At 40.9% G+C, this 19717-nt stretch overlaps 1 protein-coding gene across 14 annotated transcripts in view; it reads left to right on the forward strand.

Moving 5' to 3' along the window:
* SYNE1 (spectrin repeat containing nuclear envelope protein 1) overlaps positions 1–19717 on the forward strand; it is a 463872-nt gene that overhangs the window by 68957 nt on the left and 375198 nt on the right. For all 14 annotated transcript variants that reach the window (XM_057527516.1, XM_057527518.1, XM_057527519.1 and 11 more), the window contains exon 3: positions 13075–13136. In XM_057527516.1, the coding sequence (XP_057383499.1) occupies positions 13075–13136 (62 nt within the window). The remainder of the gene's footprint in view (positions 1–13074; positions 13137–19717) is intronic.

The following is a 19717-nucleotide window of genomic DNA, read 5'->3' on the forward strand; positions in this document are numbered from 1 at the left end:
TCCTAAGATTTCTCGTCATACTCCCTCCTTACCTCCCTTCCCATCTGTGCATATATGGAAGTCAGGTCTTCCTCTTTTCTAGACTTTTTTTTGTTTTGTTTTGTTTTTTTAACAGATTATTTATTTATTTTTGGCTGTGTTGGGTCTTCGTTTCTGTGCGAGGGCTTTCTCTAGTTGTGGCAAGCGGGGGCCACTCTTCATCGCGGTGCGCGGGCCTCTCACTATCGCGGCCTCTCTTGTTGCGGAGCACAGGCTCCAGGCGCGCAGGCTCAGTAGTTGTGGCTCATGGGCTTAGTTGCTCCGCAGCATGTGGGATCTTCCCAGACCAGGGCTCGAACCCATGTCCCCTGCATTGGCAGGCAGACTCTCAACCACTGCCCCACCAGGGAAGCCCTTCTAGATGTTTTAAACTCATTTACTTTCAGTTGATTTGAGATGTGGCTGGTTTAAGAAGATTGCGAGTAATGAATCTGTGGAAAACTGGGAAATGTTAAGTCACACCTAAAAACACTCAAATTAAAATGTTTTCTTAGAACGCTGCTGGTGAAAGAAAACACATTTTGGGCCCAGATTCTGCCTACATGCCACTACTTGGCAACTCTTTCTTTCTTTTTTTTTTAAATTGAAGTATAGTCGATTTACAATGTTCTGTTAGTTTCAGGTGTACAGAAAACTGATTTATATATATATATATATATATATATATATATATATATATTCTTATATAGATTATTTTCCCTTATAGCTTATTAGAAAATATTGAGTATAGTTCCCTGTGCTATATAGTAGGTCCTTGTTTGTTATCTATTTTATATATATAGTGTGTAATTTTAATTCCAAACTCCTAATTTCTCCACATACCCACCCCCTTTCCTCTTTGGTGACCATAAGTTTGTTTTCTACATCTGGGGGTCTATTTCTGTTTTGGATATAAGTTCGTTTGTATCATTTGTTTAGATTCCACATGTAAGTGATATCATATGGTATTTGTCTTTGTCTGACTTACTTCACTTAGTATGATAATCACTGGGTCCTTCCATGTTGCTGCAAATGGCATTATTTCATTCTTTGTTTTGGCTGAGTAATATTCCATTGTACCACATCTTCTTTATCCATTCATCTGGCTCCTGACCAATGGTGTTTCAGAGCTGGGAGAGAGGCATCATCTGTGGGAGAAGGACTCAGACAGGATAGATGGTGACATGGGGCCAGACAGAGGGCAGGACTAGATAGTGGTTGCCAGAGTGGTCTGGTTGGAGAAGTAGAAAAGGTACCTAGGCAGGCAGGCCTAGAAGAGAGAAAGGCAGAACCAAGTTTGGTTGGTTGACTAGAGAAAGCATATGAATCAGTGAGCAACCATTCAATCTGGTAGAAAAACAGACGTCTGACACATTTTGGAGAACTCCATGTCATTGGCAGTCTCATGAGAGGTGTGGCCCTTTCCCTTTCTTTGCACTGTCCTCTTTGTTGCCACACTTCTAATTCAGTCCTCAGAAAAGTGCAACAGTGGGCCTTGGAAACAGTGTTCATTTAGAAATAAATGGAGAAAGCAACATCTCATGGTGATAAAGGGTTTGACTCTGGTTTTGAACAGATATGAAAGCAAATGTTGCCTCCCTCTGTATTCAGTATGTCATACGTGTACGTCTCACAGCTGAGCCCCTCCCCAGGATGTGTCCTCAGCCCAGGGGATTTGCCTCATCTGAGGTATGCCTCTCAATAGGGCAGCCCATATCCTGCCAGTGGGTACAAGGTCCCTGCCCCTTATTTTCATTTAGGACCTCTCTGAAGGACCACCCCAGCTAATTGCATCTCAGGTCAGCATCTCTCTCTCTAAAATCCTGCTTCCCTCATGCCCTTAAAAGTGTTGGTTTTGAGAGCATATCTCCCAAAACACTTCCTACTGACAAAATGCCTTCTAGAGTCTTCTTCTCTGTTAGCTTGACCTTGACAAATGATCATACCAATGCAGATACAAATATAGAGATGGGGAAGGGAAATCATTTGTATGTGGGCCAGCTTCCATGAACTTCTGGTTGAATTCTGTTTCTGTTGAGGGTGACACAACAGGGGCGAGGTGGGCCCAGAAGGAAGGATGGAAAAAGTTGGAGCATTGAAGACAGGAGGTCAAGGTGTCACTGGGGAGGAGAGGTCCTCATAGCTTGTAGCTCAGGAAGCTGGTGGAACATACACGACCTAGCTCAGTTGTCCTCACTTTTTCTTTACCATTTGCCTTTTTATGTAACTTATTAGGAAAAATATTAGATATAGAAGCAGAATTTTCCCATTAGTTCCCATCCTTGCAAACTGTAGGGACTGGCTTTTATTGTTTTTCCACATTCATGTTGCCTTTAATTTCCTCCACTGTGGTCTTTTTCTTTCTTTCTTTTTTTTTTTAATCCTCTCACATATGCCAGGCCACTGTTTTTTACTTTGCACTGCATACACAGAACTTGGGCTGTGATGTGCTTCTTTTTGATTCCTGTCCTCCCTATTGGACTGTAAGGAACTACACCCATCCTCTCCAATTGCATCCCTAGCTGGTCAGAAGTGGGTGCTGGCATACAGGAGGGGCACAATGACATTTATTAAATACATGAATCAAACAATCAGAGAATGGATCAAAATTAGAATAGGAGTAAGACTTCCTAAATTCTGGCCATGGTTCTGTAACTTCCTAGACTTCATTTCAGTTTCTAGATTTCTGGCATATTTCTTAACCCCACCATGCTTCATTTCCTTATTTCCATCTGGGCTAATGATACCTCCTCTGTCTGCTCACCCAGGCTACTTGTGTGAATCAAATGAGAAGTATACACAGAAACGAGAGTAAATTCAAGTGTTGTAAAAATATAAGGTTATTTTTATGAATTCACCACGTGATTATTTTCTTTTGCAGTGTTTATACCCACAAATAGAGGAAGAAAAAAGTGACAGAAAAAAACTACCAAAGTTCTGGAGAAACTATTCAAATTTATTGTCTTTATTTAGAGCTAGAAGATATTGCAGGAAGCCACCGTATGAATGGCCATAATGAACTCTGCTGCTTTCACTCTCATTATATTTATTGCTTATCTTCTCTTTATTATGATTATTACTCCTCTGTAGGGCACATGTCTATCATTGTTTTTCTATATTGTACACACAGTCCTTTATGCAGAAGTCTAAGCTTTGTTTTCAAATTCAGGATCGTTTGGACTTTAGAAATATAATATGGTGGGCCTGCCACATAGTATGTATCACCCCCAATCAGAGACTGTGTCTTTGTAATCAGAGACATTACTATTTCTGCAAAGAAAAGTATGCATTTTAACATTAAGTGGGGTAAAGAAAGATTATAAACAGGATCTTCTCAATTTAGGTGAGTTTTTTTTTTTCACCAAATGATTTTTACTAAAAATGTATGAAATTGAGGCCTATTTAAAGGTTCAAGGCTGATGTATGTATTACCTTCTCTCTCCCACACCCCCGTACATGCCTAATTAAAATTCCTCATGGTAAGAAAGCATTTCCTCCGTCATTGTTTCCCTAGAGACTAACCCACTGCCTGGAACCTTGTCTGATCTATGTGTCCTTAGAAAACCGCCCATATTTAACTGCCTCCCAAACAAATATATGAAAATTCTCTAAATATTTAAATTTTCTTGTAATTTGCTGACTGACATATGCTATTTGCTTTTCCTTGCCTAACAGTGATAAAATTAAAATGTTATAATGAATGGTTCAGACTATATTTTTAACTAACAATAGCCAACTGAAGCTGAAAGACTGTCTTTTGTTCTGTACATTTCCGAAAAAAAAAAAATTTAGAAGGTTTAGAATAGTTAAATAAACCAAACACATTATCAGGATATACACACCCTCTCCCCTCCCACCCACTCCCTATCATGTAAGACCAAATTTTCCAGATTTAAATGACAGTATCTCAGACATCATAGGATATTTTATTCATATTGGAAAAATCATGTCATCTTTCAGCAAATGTCCTTGACTTACTGCATTTTGACCCTTCTTAAATAAATATATCTTGGGTAAATTTTTGTCTAAATAAATATACAAACAGTGGGAATAACCCAATATGATAGTGATGTTTTGGAGTAGTTAATTGGGCAATAATAATTCAATTGAAACAGATATAAATTTTTAAAATGTTCATACCACTTCATTTCCATTGTTACACATAGATACAAAGGACATAGTTCAGGCCAGTGAGCCAGTGATTCTCAACTGGGATGATTCTTCCCCAGCAGAGTTTTGAAAATGTCTGGAGACATTTTTGATAGTCATAACTTGTTGGGTGGGGAGAGAGAGGCCTGCTCCTGGCAAGTCATGAGTAAAGGCAAGGGACGCTGCTAAATGTCCTGTAATGCATGGGACAGCCTCTCATAACGAATAATTATCCTGCCCAAACTGTCAAGAGGGTTGAGGTTGAGAAATTTCTAATTTAGGAACTGAGATAATTATATTCTTCTCGTCCCTTGTGCCTTAGATTTAAAGTGAGATGGTACTAAATTTTGCAAATGTAACTTTAATGAAACTGGGCTCTTTTTATCTAGTCACTGGTTTTACATACAAAAGAAATACAACTCCACTTCCAAAAATCTTAGGAGCACTATGTCTTTACTGACATGTGCTTGAAAAAAATTGAAGCAGTGATTAGAGCACTCAATATAGGCAAAAATCCTTAAAAATTCCCTTTTCTCATCTTTTTCCTCAATCTCACTCTTCCACTGGCTCTTGATCTTCTCCCCTCCTCTCCTTCTCTGTCCTCTCCCATTAGTCTATGCTGAACTTGTGCAGAGTAACTTCGGATGCCCTTGTTCCTTGCCACTTTTCTCTCCATTGCTCATCTGATCAGAACACCAAAGAACCGGAAGGTAGACCCAATCAAGCAAGCCTAGAATCTTTCTTTTATAGAAGACAGAGTGAAGGAGGTGTGTGTGTGTGTGTATCTGTCACACAAGTAAATGCCTTTGTTTAGTTAGCCTTTGCTGTGTAACAAACCACTTCAAAACTTTGTAGCTGAAACAATCATAATTCATCATTTCTCATAACCTGTGGGTTGGCTGGTTAGTTCATAGTTAAACATGGATGGTTTTCTGAGGAACACTTATAAAAGGCAATGTGCCAGGCAGTGGGTTCATTTCTAGGGATACAATGATGGGGAAAATGCTCTTTTCCTGGAGGAATTTGTAATCAGGTATGTATGGGGATGTGGGAGGGGGGAGTAACAGATGCATCAACTCTGAAGCCTTAGGTGAGTCTCAGTTTGCTGGCTTCATCTGGTTTGTGTTCATCTGCAGGGTTGGCCAAACTAGAAGGTTCAAGATGACCTCACCCACGTGTTTGGCAGTTGGTTCTGGCTATTGGATAGGGCATCTCAATTCTTCTCCACATGGACCCTCCTCCTCCAATATAGACTGCTTTCCTTGCTTGGTGAATTTAGGACAGGGATCCAAGACAGCTAAAATAGAAACTGTAAGAGTTCTTAAGGCCTAGAAGCAGATGATATAAAGTCATTTCTGCTACATTATTGATCAAAGCAAATACAATGCAAGATCAAATTCAAGGAGAGGGGAAATCAATTCTGCCCTTGAGGGGAGGAAGGGCAAAGTCACATTGCAAAGGAGAATGCCTACTGGGACTGGAGGATTTTTTGTCCATAATTTAATATCTGTCCTCTGATCATTGTGCTTTATATTCTTTCTACATCAAAATACACTCATTCCCTCTCAAGACATCAAAAGTCTCATCCAATTATGTTATCAAGCTCCAACTCCAGTCTCGTGTGATCTGCATCTGGTCCAGATACAGAGGAGGCCCCTCGGGTGTAATTTCTGTCAGTCCCCAGACCTGGAAACTAAAAAGAGAAGTTACTGCTCCCCATTCATCCAACATGCAGTGATGAGACGGGGAAGGACCATTGCAATGGATGCTTCTGTCCGAAGAAGGGAAGAATGGAAAGGAGATGGAAATCGTGTTCTGAAGTCATTCTGAAGTCCAGCCAGGCACACATGGCCCCCTCCTTTAATTCAAGGGCAAGGGTCATTCCCTGTCTTTTTTGATAAGAAGTGGCTCATGTTTGTGGCTGATAGTCTTCTTAGCCATATAAAGCTGTTGTTCCAAAGTCTTCTCTTCATTTTGAATTGTCCTGTCCCTTTAGTGCAGACCGGTAGCATTTTTGCTTCACAGATTTGTTGGCTTCCTAAACATCTGCTTGGAGTTCATTCTGTGGCCCCCAAAACCCAAAGTCTGAAATAAACTTTGGAGCACATGTGAGGCTGCAGTGGGCAGTGCCCTTAAGATTCTTAGAAGCTGGTTTGTCTGGTTGAGAACATCAACCAAACACTGAAAAAAAAATTAAATTAAATTAAAAAATAAACAAACAAACAAACAAAAATACCAAACACTGCCTTAAATCTTTCTGAGTTCTTCACAATGGTTCTTACGGTCACAGTCTTGATTGATTGATGTCCTGAAGCTATTTTTTACTTTGCAAATCTTTTTCCAGGAGAGACTGACAATGACAAACCATTATTTTTTCTGACGCGCCCCATCAAAGGTCTCCTATGTTTCCTCTAAATTCTGCTTGCAAACTAAATAGTTCCTTCTTTGGTTCATCTCCCTTTCTTCCAGTACCTTGTAATGTGCAGCTGAAAGAAGCCGGTTGACAGCTTTCTGCAGGGAAATCTCCCTAGCCAGTTGCAAAAGTTCAAGTTACTACCAATGACAGAATATATAACGTATAAAATATGTGTAGCTCTCCTTCCAGCCCCAGCTAGCAGTTTCCTCACTGTTCTTTCAGCCTCTGCTAACAGTCTTCTTTGTGTCCTTCAGCCTCCTTCCCCATCTGATCCCAAGGCCACCTGGGTTTGTTTCTGGTCATTACTTGAAAGTTAAAAGTGCATGTTTAATGTGCATTGGAAATAATGGCGTTCTTTAAATTTTATGGATATATCCAAATTTTCTCTAAATTTAAAGGCTTTGTTGTTTGTTTTATTCATTTATTCATTCAACAGGATTTATTTGTAACATTTGTAGGCATTGGGAACAAAGTTACTGTCCTCATGGGTTTTTTTTTTTAATTTATTTTATTTAATTTATTTATTTTTGGCTGTGTTGGGTCTTTGTTGCTGCGCACAGGCTTTCTCTAGTTGCGGCGAGCAGGGGTACTCTTCATTGCGGTGCGCAGGCTTCTCATTGTGGTGCCTTCTCTTGTTGCAGAGCATGGGCTCTAGGCGCGTGGGCTTCAGTAGTTGTGGCACGTGGGCTCAGTAGTTGTGGCTCATGGGCTCTAGAGCGCAGGCTCGGTAGTTGTGGCGCACAGGCTCAGTTGCTCCGCGGCATGTGGAATCTTCCCGGACCAGGGCTTGAACCCTTGTCCCTGGCATTAGCAAGCTGATTCCCAACCACTGCGCCACCAGGGAAGCCCCCTCATGGGGTTTAGCTTCTAGTAGGCAGTCCAGGATTCTGAGCCAAAGCTCAGGAGAAGTCAGCTCCAGCTCTGCCTCTCTTGAACTTAATATTTAGACTTTAGCCAAAAGGTCCTTTTTTAGAAAGCTGAAATTATGTTTCTTTCAGCATTACCTTTCAAAGGGTGAGGAATTGAAATGATATCTTGTTCATCTCTGATCCTCACAACATCTAGTTTACAGCCAACAGTTGACACACAGTAGATGTTGGTGGAAAGAGCAGAATTCACCCTTTCCTTGAAAGGTGTTACATTGGCCCCTCTCCCTGGCCTTCATCTCTTTATATCTCTAATTAAGTCCTTCATTCCTGGGATAAACCCCACTTGATCATGGTGTATGATCCTTTTAATGTGCTCTTGGATTCTGTTTGCTAGTATTTTGTTGAGGATTTTTGCATCTATGTTCATCAGTGATATTGGCCTGTAGTTTTCTTTTTTTGTGACATCTTTGTCTGGTTTTGGTATCAGGGTGACGGTGGCCTTGTAGAATGAGTTTGGGAGTGTTCCTCCCTCTGCTGTATTTTGGAAGAGTTTGAGAAGGATGGGTGTTAGCTCTTCTCTAAATGTTTGATAGAATCCGCCTGTGAAGCCATCTGGTCCTGGGCTTTTGTTTGTTGGAAGATTTTTAATCACAGTCTCAATTTCAGGGCTTGTGATTGGTCTGTTCATATTTTCTATTTCTTCCTGGTTCAGTCTTGGAAGGTTATACTTTTCTAAGAATTTGTCCATTTCTTCCAGGTTGTCCATTTTATTGGCATATAGTTGTTTGTAGTAGTCTCTCATGATCCTTTGTGTTTCTGCAGTGTCACTTGTTACTTCTCCTTTTTCATTTCTAATTCTGTTGATTTGAGTCTACTCCCTTTTTTTCCTGATGGGTCTGGCTAATGGTTTATCAATTTTGTTTATCTTCTCAAAGAACCAGCTTTTGCTTTTATTGATCTTTGCTGTTGTTTCCTTCATTTCCTTTTCATTTATTTCTGATCTGATCTTTATGATTTCTTTCCTTCTGCTAACTTTGTTGCAAAACGGTGTATGGCAGGCAGGAGGAGGCCCTTTTCAAATGCCAGTGGTCTGCAGAACCTGCCTCTCATTATTGTTGAGGTGGCCTGAGAACACCATGTAGCGGGGCTGCTGAGCGAACTGGCAGAGGAAGTGTGTGAGGTACGGCTGCAGATCCATCTGTTAGAGAGGGTCCTTCAGGGAGTCAGGGTCATCTTCCTCATCGTCCTCGTAGTAATCCTCTTCGTATTTACGTGTGGCGAGAATATCAGACAAGAGCTAAGCCACCCTCCTCCTCATCATCGTCCTCCTCCTGGTCCTCCCACATGTCACTGGAGTCACCTTGGCTCCACTGTGCAGGGGCAGCCTGGCGGGTGGCATTGGCCTCCATGACGCTGGACAGCTCGTTGATGATCAGCTTCAGGATCTTGACCAGCAGAGGAATGTTGGTCCAGCGCTCAGGGTTCTTGGCCGACTTGGAGCGGGTGCGGGTGCCCTCGTCCAGGCCGTAGATCTCCTCCCCCTTCACGCGGATGTCCTGTAGCTGCTTGTCATCCACGTTGATGCCGTGCTGGAGCAGCTTACACAGTGCCACAGAGCTGACTTTGCCCTCGTACTGCCCGTAGGACAGGTGCTGCCGGCTGGTCCACTCGGCCATCGCGAACTCCAGGGCGGGCTTGCCTCTGGGCCCCAGGAACTCTAGGAGGGGCTCCAGCTGAGTGTGCACCGGGTGGGCGAACACCATGATCAGGGACTGCATGCCGCTGAGCATCTCTGCCTGCTGCGTCTAGCTGAGGATGGCATGGAAAATCTGGTCCAGGCTCTCCCCCGGCTCCCACCCCGCCTTGGAGATGAGGGTGGACACGAGGCGGCCCGCGAAGGCGGTGGTGAACTCGGAGGTGCGGGGGCCCAGGAGCTGGTTCGCCACCTGCGTCACACACCACAGCCCATTGTAGCCATGCAAATCGAACCGCAGTGAGCTGTCACCTCACATCGGTCAGCATGGCCGTCATCAAAAATCTACAAACAATACTTGCTGGAGAGGGTGTGGAGAAAAGGGAGCCCTCCTGCACTGTTGGTGGGAATGTAAATTGATACAGCCACTATGGAGAACAGTATGGAGGTTCCTTAAAAAACTAAAAATAGAACTACCATATAACCCAGCAATCCCACTACTGGGCATATACCCTGAGAAAACCATAATTCAAAAAGAGTCATGTACCACAATGTTCACTGCAGCTCTATTTACAATAGCCAGGTCATGGAAGCAACCTAAGCGTCCATCATCGGATGAATGGATAAAGAAGATGTGGCACATATATACAATGGAATATTACTCAGCCATAAAAAGGAACGAAATTGAGTTATTCGTAATGAGGTGGATGGACCTAGAGTCTGTCATACACAGTGAAGTAAGTCAGAAAGAGAAAAATACCATATGCTAACGCACATATACGGAATCTAAAAAAACGGTACTGATGAACCTAGTGGCAAAGGAGGAATAAAGATGCAGACGTAGAGAATGGACTTGAGGAGACGGGGAGAGGGAAGGGTAAGCTGGGACGAAGTGAGAGAGTAGCATTGACATATATACACTACCAAATGTAAAATGGATGGCTAGTGGGAAGCAGCTGCATAGCACAGGGAGATCAGCTTGGTGCTTTGTGACGACCTGGAGGGGTGGGATAGGGAGGGTGGGAGGGATGCTCAAGAGGGAGGGGATATGGGGACATATGTATACATACAGCTGATTCACTTTGTTGTACAGCAGAAACTAACACAACAAGGTAAAGCAATTATACTCCAATAAAGATATATATTAAAAAAATAAAGGCTTCCTGAAGGCAACGTTTTTTTCTTTGTATATTCGTTTTCCCTTATTGCATAACAAATTACCAAACTTAGCAGTTTAAAACAACGTCCATTTATTATCTCCAGATATTTGTGGGTCAGGAGTCCATGCATGTGCCTATGCCCTCTGCTCAGGGTCTCACAAGTCCACGATCAAGGTGTCAGCTGGGTGGCATTCTCATCCGGAGGCTGAAAGAGGGAAGAATCCACTTTTGAACTCATTCAGGTTGTTAGCAGAATTCATTTCCTTGTGTATGACGGAGCTTCTTCCTGGCTTTTGGCTGGAGGCTGCCCCCCAACTTCCAGAGGCAGCCTGCAGTTCTGTGCTCCGGGGCCCTCTCCATGGACTTTTCACAGTTTGACTGTTTGCTTCTTTAAGCCAGCAGGAGAATCTGTCACTCCAGTCAGCTCAGAAGGAATCTTACATAAAGTAACATGTTCATGGGTGGGGCATCACATCACCCTTGCTGTGTTCTGTTGATTAGAAGCAATTCACAAGTTCTGGTTGCAGTTGCCCACACAAAGGTGTGGACTCCAGGAGGTGGGAATTCGGGGAGGTTACCCTATTTTAGTGTGTTCACCACACTACTCATCTGGTGAAATTACTGTACTGCCTCTATCTTGTTGCATTACTCTATAACCCTCCACTATACATGTGCCCTTTCTTGTCTCTCTCCACCTCTAAATATTTACCTTTATTATAATTTTTTGACTTTGTTACTTTTTTTCTTCCAGTTTTATTGAGGCATAATTGACATGCAGCACTGTATAAGTTTAAGGTGTATAGCATAATGATTTGACTTACATACATCGTGAAATGACCATCACCAACAGTTTAGTGAACATCCCTCATCTCTGTAGACACAAAATTAAAGAAATAGAAAAAAATTGTTTTCCTTGTGATGAGAACTCTTAGGATTTACTCTCTTAACCATTTTCATATATAACATACAGCAGCGTTAATTGCATTTATCATGTTGTATATTAAATCCCTAATACTTATTTCTCTTGTGACTGGAAGTTTGCACCTTTTGACCAGCTTCATCCAGTTCCCCCTCCCCCCATCCCACCTCTGCTAACCGTAAGTCTGATCTCTTTTTCTGCGACTTTGTCTGTTTTTGAAGTGTAATTGACCTAAACACTGTGTTAGTTCCTGTTACACAACACAGTGATCCACTATTTCTATGCGTTTCAAAATGATCACCATAAGACTAGTTACCATCTGTCACCCTACAAAGATATTATGTAGTTATTAACTATAGTCCCCAAACTGTACATTTGATACCTGTGACTCATTTTGTAACTGGAAGTTTGTACCTCTTAATCTCCCTCACCTACTTCTCTCCTCCCCTCAAACCCTCCCAGCAACTGCCTGTTTGTTCTCTGTATCTATGACTCTGTTTCTCTTTTTTATGTTTGTTCATTTTTTTTTGTTTTTTTGGATTTCACATATAAGTGAAATCATACAGTATTTGTCTTTTTCTTTCTGACTGATTTCACTTAGCATAATACCCTCTAGGTCCATCCATGTTGTTGCAAATGGCAAGCTTTCACTTGTTTTTTAAATGGCTGAGTAATTTTCCATTTCATATATTTGTGTATATATATATATATATATATATATATATATATATATACACACACACCACATCATGTTCTTTGTTCTTTATCCATTGATCTGTTGATGGGCACTTAGATTGCTTCCATATCTTCTTGGCTATTGTAAATAACGCTGCAGTGAACATAGGGATGCATATATCTTTTCTAATTAGTGTTTTTGTTTTCTAAATACCCCGGAGTGGAGTTGCTGGATTGTATGGTAGTTCTATCTTTAAATTTTTTGAGGAATCTCTATATTGTTTTCCACAGTGGCTGCACCAATTTACATTCCTTCCAATAGTGCATAAGGGTTTCCTTTTCTCTACATCCTTGTTATTTTCTCCAGCGCTTGTTACTTGTTGTCTTTTTTGATAATAGCCATCTAATAAGTGTGAGGTGATATCTCATTGTGGTTTGATTTGCATTTCCCTGATGGTTAGTGATGCTGAGCATCTTTTCATATACCTATTGGCCATCTGCATGTCTTCTTTGGAAAAATGTCTATTCAGATCCTCTGCCCATTTTTCAATTGGGTTGTTATTTTTTTTGATGTTGAGTTACATGAGTTCTTTGTATATTTTGGATATTAACCTCTTATCAGGTACATCTTTTGCAAATATCTACTCCCATTCAGTAGGCAGCCTTTTCATTTTGCTGATAGCTTCCTTTACTGTGCAAAAGCTTTTTACTTTGATGTGTATTACTAAGACCGATGTCAAAGAGCATACTGCCTATGTTGTCTTCTAGATATTTACCTTTAGATATATCATGGTAGAGACTGTGTCCTTTTCATCTCTCTGCATCCCTTTGCACCAAGCATAAAACTTGGCACTTAGTTGGTCTCAAGTGAACTTTTTAAAAAACAGATTTATTGAGGTTTAATTATTCAGTGAACTTTCAATAAATGAATGAAGATAAACATAGGGCTAACATATTGCAAATTTTAAAGCATTTGCTGATAATTTTTAAATAAATAATTGACTTGCCTAATATATTTGAAGTTTTACTGGCTCTTCCTTCAAGACAATAATTGGTAAAATGAATCATAAGATAAAATAATATAATAATCATTTCTAGAGTTGTGTAACTATGAATTTTTTTCATGATACAACTTCATGACATGTTATCTAACCAGATAATTTTTTTTCTTCTAGATGAGCAAGAGATAGTACAAAAACGTACTTTTACAAAATGGATCAACTCTCATCTGGCCAAGGTAAAGGAAACTACCCAGAGTTCTATGTTTACTTAGTTTGAGCCAATACATCATTAAACGCACAGTTTAAAGTAATGCTGCTGTGGCTATTGTCACTATAACTAGTCAATAATGTTGGCACCTATCAGTTTAATTGTGGCATCTGCTAACATTTTTTCAAAGAAAATCAACAGATAACCAGAGTCGAAAGCAGTTACTTCATGTCAATTCCATGAATCTTGATGAAATATTTCATTCAGTTGTTTCTTCTGTACTGATGTGTGTCATATCAGAAGGAGAATTCATGCTGGATTTTTGTTTGTGTTTGTTTCTATTTGGAGCAGAAAAAAGCAATGAGTAGTCTGCCCTGAGCAAAGAATTTTATCTAAGGAGATTGTGTCTGGGCTCCCCTCTCAGGTGCTCTTAGAGAAAAGTAACCATCGTGGCAGGACACTACAAAGGCTAATCAGTCTGAGATTATCCATACTGACCTTAGATTGTATCAGGTGACTGGGTATCCATACATTGTAATGACCTTGAACATAAATACTAACATAAAACAAATTTCCATGTAGCTACATTACAAAAAAATTAATCTCTTATAATGCTGATGAAAAAATATGTGAACCAAAAAACATTGCATTTGTAAAAATAAACGCAGATGACAGGACAATTGTCTGCATTCAGTTAGAGGATATTTGCCGAGAGCAGTGCCTAAAGTGTGCAAGGAATAATCCTACGAGCAGTTTTTGACTGGGGACTCCTCCAAAGCCTCTTTTCATAGTTCAGAAGCAAACAAAGTATGGCAACTTATTTCAGTCCCATTGTACAAATTGACTGCTTACTGTGTATCTATGATAGGCTTTGGAGACAGGAAAAAAGCTAGTGAGACACTTTCCCAGGCCTTGGGAAGCTCAAAATCCAGCAAAAACAGAAGACTAGATTAATGTGTCTAGGGCTTCCCTCGTGGCACAGTGGTTGAGAATCCGCCTGCCAATGCAGGGGACACAGGTTCGATCCCTGGTCCGGGAAAATCCCACATGCCGTGGAAGAACTAAGCCCGTGAGCCACAACTACTGAGCCTGCGTGCTGCCACTACTGAAGCCCGCGCGCCTAGAGCCTGTGCTCTGCAACAAGAGAAGCCACCACAGTGAGAAGCCTGCGCACCGCAACGAAGAGTAGCCCCCGCTCGCTGCAACTAGAGAAAGCCCACGTGCAGCAACGAAGACCCAATGCAGCCGGAAAAAAAAAAAAAAAGCTTAAAAAAAAAAAAAGAATAATGTGTCTAGATACAGGATAAAATGGGATTATCTTTCCTATCATCTCTCCAAAAGCCACTTGGTAAAATGGGAATTTTCTGGCCCAGTGGCTGCACCCAGAATCTGCCCTGTGACAAGGCACTGAATGCCCTTGGGGCTCATTTTCTCAAGCTTTGGCTGGGGCCATCTGGCCCCAGCCACTACTTATACTCCAGAATTGTCATCATTTGAGGACAGTTCTTTTTTTTTCCAAAATGAAAATAGAGTTATTGTTTTTTCATATCATAAAAAGGTTACATGCTAATTGTAAATCATTTTGATAAGAAACTTCTTAGAAAGTTTAATGAAAATAAAAATCACCTTAAATTCCACAATCCTGATATAACCATCACTGACGTATTGATCACCATTTTCCTACATGCTGGCATAAACAATTTCACATAAGTGGTTCTAGACGACACTATTCTGAATGCCTCTATTCACTCAGCACATCTGCACGTCTTCCCATGTGACTAGATACAGAGCCACATAATCATTTTAATGGCTGAATGAATAATACTTTGTCATTATAAATATAATAAAATCCTTTATAAATTATAAGTCATAATTAGCCAGTTGTCTATCAATGGTTATATAATTAGTTTCCAGTTGGTTAATATTATATAAAATATCACAGTGAAAGTCCTTGGGCATATATATCTGTACATTTGTGTGATTATTTTTCTTAGGATAAATTTCTAGAAGTGGGTGGATAGTCCACAAGTATACATGTTTATAACTTTAATATATACCAAGAGCTTATGAGAATGCCCATTTCCTTATACTATTAATCCTCTTTAACAGTATTTTCCAATCTGGTGAAAACAGTTTATGGTTATTTTTATATTTTTTAATAGGGTTGAATATCTTTGCAGAAGATTTTAAAGCAGAATTCCTGGGACACACTTATCTGTGTTCTGAATTCTTAAAAAGAAGCAAAAATTGGAACGCGTACCATGGCACACGGTTTACAAAGGGCCTTTGTGGAAGGATTATATGCCAAGAATTCGTTTTCTAATCTGTTTTTATCACCATTTTATCATTGTTTCAAGTTACTTTACATATTTATGTGATAACTGGGTATTGGAAGGGGGTCTACCAGTGTGTACCCTTTTATGTTCTTTTTTTCTTTAGTCCTGCTTAGTGACCTCACTCCTGCTATTTCCCATTTAAATATCTAAGTCCTACCCTTAATGTGTAGCACATACCTCTCTCATTCATGAAGTCATTTCTCACCACGTGTGAAACGCCGAGCAAATGCTCCAGAAGGTTAGCAGTTTCCCCTGCACTCCTCCCCCAGCCTTCTCTGCTGTTCCTGCCTCGGGTTTGGTAGAATCAGAATCTCAGCACTTCTCCAGAACCTGCAGCACAGGTGGAAAAGTTCAGCATGTCTTTTTTTTTTTTTTAATGTGCTCAGAGTATTTTAATTTAAAAATATGCTAGAGATTAGAGATTTCATGTATTTTGTGTATGTGTGGGCTGTGGGTCTGTGAGTATTTGCCTATGCTAGTAGAAGATAGCTAGTTTCTTTTTTTTTTTTTTAAGTATTTTATTTATTTACTTATTTGGCTGCGTCGGGTCTTAGTTGCGGCGTGCGGGATCTTTGTTGCGGCATGCGGGATCTTTCATTGCAGCGCGTGAGCTCTTTGTTGTGGCGTGTGAGCTTAGTTACCCCGCAGCATGTGGGATCTTAGTTTCCAGACCAGGGATTGAACTCGCATCCCCTGCATTGGAAGGTGGATTCTTAACCGCTGGACCACCAGGGAAGTCCCTAGTTGTTTTTTTTTTTAATGGGAAAGAAATTGTTTTTGTTTTTTTACTTTTGAGTCATTGCATTTGGATTTACCACTGCATTCTTTTTTTTTTTTTTTTTTTGGAATATAGTTGATTTACAATGTTGTGTTAGTTTCTGCTGTACAGCAAAGTGAATCAGTTATACATATACATATATACACTTTTTTGAAGATTCTTTTCCCATATAGATCATAACAGAGTATTGAGTAGAGTTCCCTGTGCTTATTAATTATCTATTCTATATATAATAGTGTGTATATGTCAATCCCAATCACCCAGTTTATCCCCACCCTCCACCAGTATGTCTTAAATGATTTTATACTGTTTCATATCTCATCTTCCCAACAACACTGTAAAGTCTTCAAGGCATGTGCTAATTCTTGGAGTTCTTTGTAAATCCTAATAGCTCTAAGCACAGCACTGAGTACCATGCAGAGGGGCTTAACGAAACAGCAACAGCAAAGATTCTTTATCTTTCCTTATTTTGTTAGAGTAGTAAAAACATCAATCACATGGGGAAAAAATAACGATTAATGTCTGGCACTGTGCTAAGTGCTTAACTCAGGTTATTTTATAACGTACTTCTTCATATATTTTATAACGTACTTCTTCATACACCTGGCCATTGGTGCTGCTGAGATTTTAATGCAGACGTGAATCTGAAGTCCCCTTGGTTTCCCTACTTTACACATTTTTGCATCTTTAGTATCATTTCAAAAGACCCAGAAAATTATTACCTCTGCAACTGCTCCATTGTAACCTTACTGCAATAGAGATTTTTTTGTTGTTGTTCTTTTGTTTTCTCCTCTGTACTTGCTATTTTTTTCTTTCTTGAACCTTGAAAACTGAAACAGTGATACCTATGCTTGTTATCAGGGACTATTTATACTGACATCGTAGTATCTTACCAAATGTAGCCTGCAACTTCATTGGAAAACATTTTCCTTTTCTGACTCACTTGCAGTTAAAAACATTTTGAAAATAAAATCTGACCACATTACCCTGCTTTGACAGTTGAGAGTTTTAGGATAGCTACAGAGTAGATGTTTATGTCTGCGACTGTCTCAGCAGCTGGTCCCATGATTCCCTACTCTTCCCTCTCTCGTACCCATCCTTTGCTTGCCTTTATCCCTATTTGAGTTTCCTATTGCAGCCCTGTTTCTCTCTCATTCTCCCTCTCAGCCCGCTTCCATTCCTGTATCATCTCTATCTCTCCCATCCCATCTCCTCCATCACACCTCCACCCAACTCCCTTTCCATCTGTATCTCAATCTCTCCATCCCTATCTTTATCCCCATTCCCATCTCTATTTCTATCTGTACACTTTCTCTATAAAAACATATGCAACTTGTACATCCTAGGCTTCACAGTCTCCTTGAGGTCACATTTACATATACGCCCAAATTTAAATGGAAGCACACACTTCCCTCCCCATTGCAGTGTGCTGACTTACTTCTGAGAATGATAATACCTTACTTGCAACAGAAGCAAGGTCAGGTTCATATCTTTTATCTGGCCTCTCGACAAGGACACTGTCACTTTTCCTGCTGTCTCTGTGAGAAGGCTTGCTCCCAAAGTCATTGTGTGATGCTAGAGTGTGCCCATCACTCTAGCACCCCAGGTGCAGTCAACAAGCACCTGCATAGACACACACACACACACACCCCTACCTTAGTCACCTGGGCTCCACAGAAGCATATTTTATGCCTAGAATCTCACTAAGTCTCTCGTGAAAACAGCTTCTTAGATTTTTGGTCTTCAACTCTTCTTTACCTTTTAACAACACGTGGATATCTCCCCTGGCCCCTGGTTTTCAGTCATAGAGCAGGCCTAAAGCCATACTTAGAATCAAAGTGTTTCTCACTAGAAAAATAATCCACAGAGAAGCAACTTGATCTGCTTCAAGGTCTTTCCTTATCCTCCAGAGATTCTTTTTTTTTTTTTTTAATTAATTAATTTATTTTTGGCTGTGTTGGGTCTTCGTTGCTGGGCACGGGCTTTCTCTAGTTGTGGCAAGCAGAGGCTACTCTTCGTTGCGGTGTGTGGGCTTCTCATTGCAATGGCTTCTCCTGTTGTCGAGCACGGGCTCTAGGTGCGCAGGCTTCAGTAGTTGTGGCTCGCGGGCTCTAGAGCGCAGGCCCGGTAGTTGTGGCACACGGGCTTAGTTGCTCCACGGCATGTGGGATCTTCCCGGACCAGGCTCGAACCCGTGTCCCCTGCATTGACAGGTGGATTCTTTTTTTTTTTTTTTTTTTTTTTAATGCTATTCTTGTCTGCTTACATTCTTTTTTTTTTTAATTTATGTATGTATGTATGTATGTATGTATGGCTTTGTTGGGTCTTCGTTTCTGTGCGAGGGCTTTCTCTAGTTGCGGCAAGTGGGGGCCACTCTTCATCGCGGTGCGCGGGCCTCTCACTATCGCGGTCTCTCGTTGCCGAGCACAGGCTCCAGACGCGCAGGCTCAGTAATTGTGGCTCACGGGCCGAGTTGCTCCGTGGCATGTGGGATCTTCCCAGACCAGGGCTCGAACCCGCGTCCCCTGCATTGGCAGGCAGATTCTCAACCACTGCGCCACCAGGGAAGCCCGACAGGTGGATTCTTAACCCTGCACCACCAGGAAGCCCCTCTCCGGAGATTCTTGAGCCAACTTTTCCTCTTCTTTCTTGCCTATTAAGAAACCAAAGCCAATGGTTTGTCCTATAACAACAGTCTGCTCCAAGGATGGAACCATAATTGCTGTCAGCTTTGAAAGGACCTGGTGTTCTGTAATTTGTTGGGTCAGATTGAGTCTGGTTTGGTGTATTGTTTATGTTTGTTTATTTTGCCCAGTAAATATGCAACCAACTTAGACCCAGTTTTAGTCAGCTTGGGCTGCTGTAACAAAATACCATAGACTATGTGGCTTAAACAAGGAACATTTATTTCTTGAAATTCTGGAGGCTGGGAAGTTCAAGATCATTGTGTCGACTGATTTCAGTCCTTACATGGCAGAGAGAGAAAGAATTCTGGTTTCTTTTCCTCTTCTTATAGGACACTAATTCCGTTGTGAGGAATTTATGACCTCATTTACACCCAATTACCTCCCAAAGGCCCCACTTCCAAATACCATCGCATTGGGGGTTAAGGCTTCAACATATGGATTTGGGTGGGGGGACACACAAACATTCAGTCCATAACAGGCCACAGGTTCATCCTGAGGTCTGGCTTGAAGCACATGAGAATTTCTTCCAAACCTCGGTCCAAGAACGATGTAAGTAATGAGTTTGTCTCCTCTTTCATATCAAATGTTTGTTTGTGTTTCAGTTCCTATTGTACATAGCGCTGTGCTTTGGAATGGCTTCAGATATCTAATAACCAAATCCTTCAAAATAATTAAAATGCATTTTATTCCTTGGTTTGTGTGTGTGTGTGTGTGTGTGTGTGTGTGTGTGTGTGTGTATGTGTTTCCTACAATTTTCTGTTGGCATCTACCAATAAAGGCAAGGAAGTGACCCAGGTCAAAAATACTT

The sequence above is a fragment of the Balaenoptera acutorostrata genome, chromosome 14 (genome assembly GCF_949987535.1).
Source record: "Balaenoptera acutorostrata chromosome 14, mBalAcu1.1, whole genome shotgun sequence".
In the NCBI taxonomy this organism is placed as follows: Eukaryota; Metazoa; Chordata; class Mammalia; order Artiodactyla; family Balaenopteridae; genus Balaenoptera; species Balaenoptera acutorostrata.